Source organism: Antechinus flavipes, chromosome 4 (genome assembly GCF_016432865.1).
Source record: "Antechinus flavipes isolate AdamAnt ecotype Samford, QLD, Australia chromosome 4, AdamAnt_v2, whole genome shotgun sequence".
Taxonomy (NCBI): domain Eukaryota; kingdom Metazoa; phylum Chordata; class Mammalia; order Dasyuromorphia; family Dasyuridae; genus Antechinus; species Antechinus flavipes.
Window position 1 is genome coordinate 376,760,649 of NC_067401.1, and position 12,097 is coordinate 376,772,745.

The 12,097-nt window shown below is 35.6% G+C and overlaps 1 protein-coding gene across 1 annotated transcript in view; it reads right to left on the reverse strand.

Moving 5' to 3' along the window:
• Nucleotides 1-12,097, reverse strand: part of HHAT (hedgehog acyltransferase) — a 478,276-nt gene that overhangs the window by 401,241 nt on the left and 64,938 nt on the right. The window contains exon 4 of the mRNA XM_051998448.1: nucleotides 2,826-3,020. Coding sequence (XP_051854408.1) covers nucleotides 2,826-3,020 — 195 coding nt within the window. The remainder of the gene's footprint in view (nucleotides 1-2,825; nucleotides 3,021-12,097) is intronic.

Genomic DNA, 12,097 nt, shown 5'->3' on the forward strand with positions numbered 1-12,097 from the left:
GCACTCAAATAATATTTTTAAAACATTAATGCCAAATTAGAGATCATATTCTATCATACAGAAAAAAAGGGAAGGAAGAAGAGAGAAAGTAGAAACCACTTTGAAGAGTCTCGCTTTTAGAAGCAGGACTGAAACACTTACACAAGCCACCAAAAGTGAAGCTTGATGGCTAAGACCTAGAATGGGGGAATCAGTTCTATCTTTCATCTCCCTATTCCCTTGGATTCTTCTACTTCCAGGGCCAAGCCAAGTCTAACCAGAACTTGGAAGAAGACATTCAGGGCTAGTTGGCCAAACTTCCAAGAGTGGAAGATAATAAAACAGACTTTTAGCAGAGGTAGGAAAAGTTGGGAAAGTGCCGTTCCCTGCTCAGAATGCACTTAGAATAAACAGACACTAGAGGGAGCTCCTGGAAGGCTTATGGATAACATGTCATGCTGTTGGCTCTATGCCCCAATAACCCGCTAAATTTTGTACCTCCCACAGCAGAAGACTGAGCTTCCATTTACCTAAAAGTTCAAAAATCCTGTTCATTGGCATGGGGAACATTAGGCATCCGAGGCCAACAGCATAACATTAAATCAATCTCCAAAGGTCTTACATACACCAGCTTAGTCAATGAGCTGTCCCCGTTCTCCTGTGGCAAGACTTTGCTTTGCATACCAGAGCAAAAAGCACCCTCCTTGTTTTGTTTTCTTGTACCTGAGGGCTTCAACTGAATCGCAAAGGACTGAAGTCTTCTATGTGTAGCTGAGCCCTGCTCTGGATCTCCCTCAAGCTGACCCATTGCCAATTTCTAGCTCCATCCGCTACCTCCTGGCATTTTTCTTGATACAACAGTAGGTGAGACATCCTGAGGCTTCAGCTTACTGACTGCTGAAGTCAAGTCTCTACTTGCCTGGCCTGCTTGCATCCTTGTCTGATGTAAAACCACCCAGGTTTGCCTCTCCCATCCCCACAAGTTGATCTTTTCTCTGGATTCCAGCCACCCTTTCTCTGTCACATTCCCTCGTTAAAGGAGTGCTCAGTCTGACCCACTGCTGTTATACCAAGGATAGGCATGAACAGGTCTCTTCCTTAGAAACCTATAACCCTTTAATCCAAATAGCCATGAACAGCTAAATCAGGAGTCTCCTCATTTGCAAACCTCAAATAAAGCTCACCACCCTACATCTTATCAATAAAGCCTATTAATTGCTCTGAGATAGAGATACACTTATCAGGATGCCACTTTACCTATAAAGGAGAAATGTGGTGAAATATCATTCACTGAAAATGAAAGAAGGGGTGGAGATGGGGGCTCTCTGTATTAGTAGAAAGTCTAAACTGAAAAAGAATCAGAGCTTGAGAGAATTGTGCTATCTTCAATAGCTTCTTCAAAAGCAATCTTCAAAATTCAATGGCTTTATTTTCCAAATGAGTCTAAAGGGATCTAGGGAGGTGACTACAAATATCATAATACCTAAGATTTAGAACTAAAATGGTGTTCAAAGGTCATCTAGTCCAACCCTCTCATTTTACAGGTGAAGAAAGGAAGGCCCAAAGAAGTTAACAATGATTCATCCAATAATGCAGGTACTAAGTGGCAGAACCAAGGTTTAAACCCAGCTCCTCACCCTCCAAATCCAGCACTCTTTGGAACAAATTATTTTATTGAGTCCTAGAGCTTTGTACAGGATCATAGATGCAGCTGGTGGCCCGATGGAAAGATCACTGGGCATGGAGTTAGAAAGACCTGAGGTTTGAATTTAGCCTCAGACAATAGTATATAATCCTGGGCAAGTCATTTAATTTTTACTTACCTCAGTTTCCTCACATATAAAATAAGAAAGCATAAGCACTTATATAATGCCAGGCACTGTACTAAACACTTGTACAAATTGTGAATGTGAGAATTCTTTTTAAAAAGCAAGATCATTAATCAAAGACATAAAGGTTGAAGTTATATCCAAAGAATCCTCCATGCCTTTGTATACACTCTTAATTCATTTGATCCTCACAAAAGCTTTACAAGGTAGGTGCCATTATTATTCCAATTTTACAGATGAGAAAATTGAGACAAAGAGATATTAAGTGACTTGCCAGGGTCACAGAACTAGTAAGTGTCTAAGGCCACATCTGAATTTAGATTTTCCTGACTCCAAGTCAGTACTTTATTCACTATTCCACCTAGAGGCCAGGTAAACAACAGAATAATAATAATAGTACCTATCTCCTAGAGTGGGTGTGAGGATCAATGAATTATTTGTAAAGCTTAAAATGTTATTATGACTGTTATTACTATTATTATTATTATTCTGATTATTTGATAGAAGAGATGAGATTTCAATTAACATCTGACTCCAATTTCAATGCTCAATCTTGTTTGAAATATTCAAGTCCATACTACATATTAAAATACAAGCTATATAATGCAGCAAGATAATAAAAATTGAAATCTTTGAGATACCAAAAGAAATTCTGAATGTGAAAATTCTTTTAAAAAACAAGAACATCAGTTGAAAATGTTAAGATTGAAAATATATCAAAAGAATCCTTAACGTCTTGTGACTCCTTGTAGAAGGATTCCCTCCACACCTCTGTACATACTTTTACACTAGATTTCTGCTCAAGAATACTCCAAAAGTTCACCAAAAAAAAAAGTTGTTTTGAGCTTTGAAATAAAAATAATCATCTCTATCATGTCTGATTTCTCACAGTTTCTAAGTTAGGGATATCTGATTAATGAAGTTTTCCTTAATTTGTTCTAATTGTTAAACTCAAATTCAACTCATAAAGGTGAGAAACCAAGAGATCAGCCTGTGAAGGTCATGGTAATACATTACCTTTACATCTTCCAGAGCTTGAACCTGTAGTGTGGAAAGCAGCAATAAGGAACAAAGCCATGACATGAGTGTGGACCGAAACTGGGCTACGGAGAAGGAAATGATGGTGTGGAGGAAAATCATTGCCAGACCATGAGCTCCTAGTAGGTACCAGCAGGCCCCCATTCCGTAGATCATGAGAAACCAGGGTCTGTGCTGAAAAGCAAAAACAAAGAGAAGATAGAGAGAAAGAAAAGGAAATACATAGTAAAAGAACAGGAGAAAGAAAGAGCAAGAACATGAAAAGAAAAAGGAGTGGAAAGAAAAGTAGTAGAAGGCAAGGAAGAAAGAAAATACAGTGATAAGATTAAAAAGATAAATAGAGAAGAAAGGAGAAACAGTGAGAGAAAGAGAGAAAGGAGAGTGAAAGAGAAAAGAAGGATGAAGAGGACAATGAGGAGGAGAAGAAATGAAGAGGAAGAAAAGGAAGAAGGGGAGGAGGAAGAGCAGAAGGAAAAGGAGGAAAAGAAGGAGAAAGAGGAAAAGAAAAAAAGAAGGAGGAGGAGGGCAGAAAAAATAAGAAAAGAGAAATAGAAGAGGGAAGGAGAAACAGAAAAAGAAATAAGAGAAAGAAAGGAGAGGGTTGAATGGGAGAGAAGAAAGGAGGGAGAGAGAGGGGAGTATTAGTCACTTCTATTAATAAATATTATACAAGTAAAACATTTCTCGGTGACAAGAACCAAATCTAGCACATGATAATCTATGAATCAATCTATAACCCGTACAAGAGATATTTTCATAGGTACTGTGCAATTCAGGGAAAAAAAATACTAGTCTTCAAAGGATCCAGGGTCCTTCAAAAGGAAGCTATATCTAGAAATAGATGGTCTCTGCTCTCTCCTTCCCACTCCAGATTCCTCAAAAGCTTTTCAGGATACTTAATTATCATAGACTAATACTTAGAGAACAACTAAATACTGGACCTGGAATCAGGATACTCCTGAGTATCAGGCCTCAGATACTTCCTAGCTGTATGATTCTGGGCAAGTCACTTCACCCTATGTGCCTCAGCTTCCTCATCTGTCAAAACAGCTGGAGTTACTATACTCTCTATGATAACACTGATCCATGAATAACTGACTGCTCTTTGTATTTAGTCAATCATCCAGTTTTATATCCAAGTCCATATCTCTCCAAGTTATACATGAAGATTTCATGAGAAATTCTGCCAAATGCATTGCCAAACTCTAGTTAAGCTATATCTACAGTATTCTCTTCATCTATCGATCAAATAAACCTGTCAAAAAATAAAAAGATTATGAAATAATGCCTTTCCTACTTAACCTATTAGGTCATTGTAAGAATTATGAGATTTAGGAGAATAGAGAGAAATGGGTAGGAAAGAATGAGGAACTGAAAATAAAATAAAGGTTAATTCAATTTTAAAAAATAATTAGGCAATTATTTAGGCAAACAGGCTTTGAAAAAGCTTAAAACGCAATGCAAAAACATTAGAGAATAACAGGAGGGGAATAGGCAGAGATTATAGTTATTTCATTAGTGTAGGGAACACCCAGATAAAAAACTCACTGTACCAATGGAAATCAGCCTATAACTTTGAGTATAAGTGACTTGTGGAAGGCTACACACCTAGGAAGTATTAGCTTCCATTAGTATGGGACTTCAAATCAGGTCTTCCTGATTCATGGCTGACTAATTATCTACTATACCAAAATGCCTCATATACATACAAGGTGTCCAAGAAGTTTTAGTTCTAGTTTATACTATTAAAGTTTAAGAGAGTGTGTGTGTGTGTGTGTGTGTGTGTGTGTGTGTGTGTATTGTGCGCATGCAAAGACAGATGGTTAAATCTATAGCTATCAACAATCCAATCTTTGACTATGTATATACACATCTACATAAACATAAGTATGTGTGTGTGTATATACACACATATACACACTTATGTGTCTGCATATATGTACATATATACACAATTTGCATTTAAATGTACATGTATAGATATATGAAATTATTATAACTTTGAGATACCTTAATGCCTCATCATGATGGGGAGCTAAGCCAAAGTTCTACTGGGGCCCAATATTTTGGCAAACTTTATGCTAAATTGGAAAGACTTCAAGTATAGATTCAGCAACAAATTCTTGTTCTATCATCTAAAAGTTAGAGTTCAAAAAGACCTGGCAAACATAACCTCAGTCACAGGTAATAAACAATTTCAGGCACAGTACCTCATTCCATTTGTCAACTAAGGCATGGGATAGTTGCATTCCATACTAATTGAGGGGATGCCCATACCAGTACAATTGTGGATTCAAAGTTCCAGGAACAAAATCCCACAGAATATGAAAAGACTGGTTTTATTTAAGTCTTCAAGGTCTACACACACACACACACACACACACACACACACACACACACACAGGGAGAAATGTCTTTAGACATACATGAATGCAGACAAATAAAACTCCTATTATAAAGTCGACTAGCAAATGCTAATGATACACTTATAAATATTACCTAAATTTGCTCACATTTTCCATACCTAAACTCCACCCCAAGACACAACATTTAAAGAAGCAAGAGCCAAACCCGATATGCCCTTTTTAAGTTCCAGGGGAACCAAAAAAGTAAGCTCATTTTCTTAATGTATTTTTCCACCCTACTACCCACAGAAAACAGTCACATGAATCTGCTTCAAAGTTTCCCCTAAACACTCACTTTGGGGCCAAGACCAAGGATAGGAAATCAGGCAGCCAAAGACTATTTTTGGAAAGAGTTATTAGCAACTAAAACAAGAAGGTACTTCTTTAATATGACCTACCGCATTTGACACTTAGAATTCTTCTCTATGTATGCATAACTTCACACATAGAGAGCTAATTACTTTTATTAAATACTGGTTCCCATAAAGTTAGAAAAAAGTATCTATTTGTTGGGATTTGATTGGGAATTTGCCATAACCTGAAGCTGCTGCAGTCTGAGAACTGAAACAAATTTGTAGGAAAATTTCCATGGTGCTGCTCCTTCACCATCTGCTTGAATGATGATCTGGATTTTAACACATTCTCTTACATTGTGTTCTTGAATACCCCATATCCTACTTCTGCCATTATCACACACACAAAAAAAAATGATTAATGCTAAAAACAGGAAGAATTTAATGCTTCTATTCACGGATTATACAAAAAATATACCCACATCTAACCCCAATCAACTTGCTCAATCACTTTAATTGGCCAAAGCCATCCCCAACCATATAACCTAATGAAGAGGAAAAGGAAGGAAAAGGTATGGATAATGTAAAATGTAATGTAAAAACAGGAGGCAAAAATTACCACTCATATCTGTATAGTCTCATATATAGTCTATGAAATATTTTCCTCATGATAGCCCTCTGAGAGAGGAGTTCAAATAATATCAGCCCCATTGTATAAATGAGAAAACTGAAAAAGAGTTTAAATAACCTGTCTATGATTATGCAGATAATAACTATTGGAAATCGGTGCTCAAATCCTGACATTCTCACACTTAATACTGGACTCTCCCTTTCCATTATAACATACTGCCTTCCTATGAAAATGAATTCTAGAATATTAATAATAATAACAATTATGAGTAATTTATATAGCACTTTAAGGTTGCAAAGCACTTTTCAAAAATTACATTTTATCTTCAAAACAAATTATTCCATTTTATAAATGAGGAAACTGATACACAGAGAGAGGTTAAGTGATTTGCCCAACATCATACAGCTAATAAATGTCTGAGGCTAGATTTGAATTCAGGTCTTCCTGACGAGTCCAGAACTCTGTCTACCATGTCTCAATGGCATATAGAATATATCAATGACCAATGCTATATATGTCCCAGTCCTGTGAATCATTATGGATATTTATATATAACATAGTTATGTCAATTCACATCCTCAGACTTACATATACATAGTAGAATCCTGTATAGACGCAGCAGTCTATAACATATCTATCAGATCTGTCCTCTGAGGAAACTGCATGAGAAGCTACCCAATATTGGAATTGGGCACTGGAATAGAGGGATATTCACTAGAAAATAGTTACTGGGCTATACCCAGACCCTCAAACAGCCGTACTGTCTGCTCTCATCCCTGACCCATTTCCTGGCTCTTTCTTCCTGACAGCAGCCCAAGATCAAGCTAAGCAGTGATGAAAAGCTGGCCTGAGAACAGACGTGTTATATTGCCTAGTGGTGCAGAGAGCAAGACAGAAAGCCAGCTCTCTAGGGGAGCTGTCTTGTCTTTTTTCCATGTGTTTCCTGGAAACATTCCATAGACCAGAAGTTTACTGACTGGCCAAACCATCTCCACTCCAATTGACATCACCAATTTAACAAAGCTTTATCTACCTATTAAAGTGAAATGGCTTAAACATCATGTAATGAGAAGTCTTCATTGTTATAAAAGCCACAAATATCCCTATACTTTTAAAATGAAGTTAAAATAAATGTAACAAGAAAATGTATGGTAATACACAAAGATTATACTGACTTACCTTCAAGAAAGTCTAAACTTTAGAAATAACATGATGCAATGGGAAGAGTTCTAAATTAGGAATAAGAGGAAATGGGTTCAAATCGTGTCTCCAATAATAGCCATGTGAACTTTAACAATTAATTAAAAAACAAACATTTATTAAGTACATACTATGTTAGGATATAAAAAACCACAAGTGTAATTTTAGTCCCTACCATCAACATGCTTACAATCTAGCATGAGAGAAACAATATGTAATTTACAAAATGATAGAAAATAATTTGGAAGAAAATCTTTAGAAGTTGGGAAGATTAGGAAAATTTCCATTTGGATGGTGATACTTGAGATGAATCTTTAAGTAAGCAGGGATTTTAAGAGGTGGAAATGAGAAAGCCCATTCCCGTTTTAGAGAGCAGCTGAAGCAAAGACATGATGTCAAGGATAGAACACCAATATAACTGGACCAGTAAGAAATCGACAAGTCAACAGGCATTTATTAAGGACCTACTATGTGCCAAACACTGTGCTAAGCACTGATGATATAAAGAAAGACAAAACAGCCCCTGCTCTCAAAAAGAAGTCAGTTGAATAGAGGAGACAACATTCCAACAATTACACATATCAAGACAGACAATAAATTGGAGATAATCTCATAAAGAAAGCACTAAGATTAAGGAGTACAAAGAAAAGCTTCTTGTAGAAGATTAAGCTTCAAGTGATACTTGAAAGAAACCAAGATAGCCAAGAGGCAGAAAACTGAGGGAGAGAATTCCAGTTATAGGGAATAGTCAAGGAAAATACCCAGGTTGGGGAGATGAAATGTTATATGTTAGAAACAAGACTAGTATAGATAGAAGAAAAAATGGAGTAAAGTAAAGCATAAAAAAACTAGCAAGAGACAAAGGCCAGGTTACAAAGGTCTTTATTTGTCTGTTTGTTTGTTTGTTTGCTTGCTTATTTATTTATTTTGCTGTGCAACTGGGATTAAGTGACTTGTCCAGGGTCACACAGCTTGGAAGTGTTAAGTGTGGGAGTCCAGATTTGAATTCAGGTCCTCCTGACTTCAGGGCTGGTACTGTGCCAACTAGCTGCCCCTACAAAGGTCTTTAAAACTAAAAGATTTTTTTTATTTGATTCTGGAAGCATTAGGGAGCCAGTAGAGTTTATTGAATGAGGGGATGACATGGTCAAACTTGTACTTTAGGAAGATCACTTTGGTAGATGAATGGAGGATGGACTGGAGTCCACCATATCTTAAAATGACAGAATCTGACACTTGATTGGTTATGGGGAGTAAAAGAGACTGAGACATCAATGATGACATCTAAGTTATAACTGTGGACAACTTGGAGGATAGTAATAGAGAAAGAAGGGAGGATTTAGGGAGAAAGATGAGTTCAGTTTTGGACATGTTATGTTTAAGATGTCCACAAACATCTACTCGAGAATTTCCAGCAAGCAGCTGGAGATGCAAATTGGAGAATGAGAAAGTTAAGACTGAACAAATAGATCTGAGACTCAACTACAAAAAATTGAATCCATGGGAGTTAATGAAGGCTAATTTGTTTATCTTTAGCATACATGTAAACTCCTACTAAGTAGAAATTATTCCATTCTCTGTATTTGTATCTCTAGCACCTAACAGCACCTGGAACATAGTAGGTATTTAATAAATACTTGCTAACTGATGTATTGCCTGGAAAATAATCATGCAATAAAAAGACTGAAAGGACCTTGGAGGCAGGTTGTTTAGGATTTTAAATGCCAAAAAAGGTATGTGTTTTTAATTCTAACAGGGAGCCATTTTAGCAGCTGTGTGAAGGATAGATAGGAAAAGGGACAGATGAAGAAGAGAAGAAAAGCAAGCATTTACTTTTCTGGGCCTCAGTTTCTTCATCTGTAAAGTGAGAGTGTTGGATTAGATGACCTTCAAGATAAACAGCCACCTTTTAATCTTTGATTTATTATGCTATGGTATTTTTCCTTATATGGAAGATGTTATGGGAAGATAAAGAGGAATTGGCCTACAGATAAAATGCCTAATTCAAAAGTTAATAAAACAGGCTGCCAAAAAGAAATACTCTTGGCCACCAAATCAGGAAATTCCTGGAGCTAAAAGTCATTTCAAAAAAAGTTTATACCAATAAAAGTCTACTTTCAATCAAGCATGTTCATTTTATTTCTGTCAAAATTTAATTCCTGTTGAAGTATTAACTTAGCTTTGTACAGAAAGTAGATAACAAAATTATGAAACTATCCATTTCTAAAACATTAGAAAGGAAGTTGTCAAAGATAATCAGAAGTATCATTTCACAAAACACTGAAAACTAAAGAAGGCAAAAATAAGTCTGCAGAAAGTTTAATGTAACACCAACTAAATCAAATCATCCCAAGAGTATTTTTAGATAAAACTTACAGAAAGATAACAAACTGATAGAAATTGAAAAATATTTATCAACATTTTAAAAATCATGTATCAATAATAATTGATAATTAATAATACTATTATTATATTAAGAATAATAAAAGCACCACATCCAGATTGTAATATCCGTCTCCGTTTTGTTATATGAGGAAGGAGTAATAGTGGTAGTAGTAATAACTAACAATTACACAAGGAATTAAGAATTATACATATATACATTATTTCAAACAAACAAAAACAAAACAAACAAAAAGAGATGACAAAATTTGGACAAAGGGATGACAGAATTGGAACAAGTGGTTGGATCAAATCAAGTATATATAAAGAGCTAGCTGAAGGTGACACTATCTTGTAAGCAACAAGAAATCATTTTACAATATATCTCAAGACAGACAATACCCAACAAACAGAAAAAAAGATATTGTTATGTTGTGATGGACTTGGCTCTTTTCAATAATTAAGTGATTCCAGGCAATTCCAATAACTTGTGATGGAAAATGCCATCTACATCCAGAAAGAGAACTATGGAGACTGAATGTGGATCAAAGCATATTTTCATCTTTTTTGTTGTTACAATTATTTGCTTGCTTTTTTTCTCTTCTCATGTTTTTTTTTCCCCTTTTGATCTGGTTTTTTTTTGTCCAGCATGATCAATATGGAAATGTTTAGAAGAATTACACACGTTTAACCTATACTGGAATGCTTGCTATTGGGGAAGGGAAAGAGGAGAAAGAATGAGAAAATTTTGAAATACTAGATTTTGCAAAGGTGAATGTTGAAAACTAACTTTGCATGTATTTGGAAAAATAAAATACTATTAAAATAAAAAAGAGAGATAGTTATTCCAAAAAGCCAAACAAGAACATGGTAATAGCTACTGGAGTCATAGCCTATTTTGTCTTCAGTAATCTTTATAAGAAAGTTCTATTAGTTACATCAAGGATATTCTTGAAGAAAATATGAGGAAGTAACATGCAATTTTTCCAAAGGAAAGGAGCAACCAATTTTCCAAAGCAGACAATACAATGTACTTCCAAAGCACATTTGTATGAAAATACATACAAATAGTAGGAAGGTGTATAGATCAGACTGTTCTGTTTATTGTTTATTGTTATGTTTATTGAATGGTTGGGGGGAAGCACTTGATTACATATAACAAAATGAAGTCTCAATTGCTCTTCCCCAAAAATAATACCACAGAAAAAGATACCATTTGACTTCTGGTGATTCACATCATGGAAGTTGTAAAACAAGAAGGGATATATTTGTTAATGGTGTTTATTATTGTTATTATTTTTCTTTCATTCTCAAAGAGGACCAATGACATCAAAGGGGTGATATCTTGACTTGCAAGTGAACCAGATTTACAAGAAACAGCTGTACCAAATCACTAGCTTCACATTCTCCTCCAGAATCATAGGACTCCATTGGCAAGACAAAGATCAAGACAACCTCAGATAAATGGGGAACTTTGGGTTTTTAAAGCTAAGATCTTTCTTAGATTTCAATTTATCAGAGGCAACACCTATTCAGTAATTAAACATAAGAATTTAGACAAAAGATGGCCTAGTTTGTTCATGATGAAAGAACAATATGCAAGAATTCCAAATGAAAGAGGAATTCCTTATAGCTAGAGAGGATTCTGAGACTCTTACCTGCACATAATATTGTACTTGCTCCACCAAGCTTCAGATAATAGTACACAGATAATGGGATCTATGATTTCTCAAAGGAGATCAGTCAAACATCCATATAGAAAAAAAAAAAAAAAAACTAGTGGTCAACTATAGTATAAAGCTGGATACCTAGTCCATTGAGTTAGCACAGAACTCTATATATCTAGACCTAGAGAAGTGGGAAAGTTGGACTGCATCTGGGAAAGTCCTTAGTATTTTTAATGATCTCAAGCTTTTACTTTTTAACATCAATGTTCTCTCAAATGATGTCATATGATGGTAAATACTGGAATGCCACAATCTGAATCAAAGATGAAACCCAAAAGTCATGAAAATGATACATGATGGGCCAAAGTAAGTAGAAGAACATATCCAACAATGAACTACCAGCAGAAAGTGATATAAAGGAAATTATTCAGAAAAGTATAATCAAGAAAGGAGGTGGGCTAGTAGCACAGTAAGGGATGACAGAAGGAAACCCAAATAGTGCAATTGTATTCCTATAATGTTAAAAGACCTAGAGGAAAGCCTGTAGTCACCCCACAATGATACAATGATCTTCTGTGGAAGATCTACGGGAGCACATGAATAAGAATTGCACAAATTAAGGGTAAATGGGTAGCAATTGTCCTTATAGAAGGAATACGCAATCATAAATGAC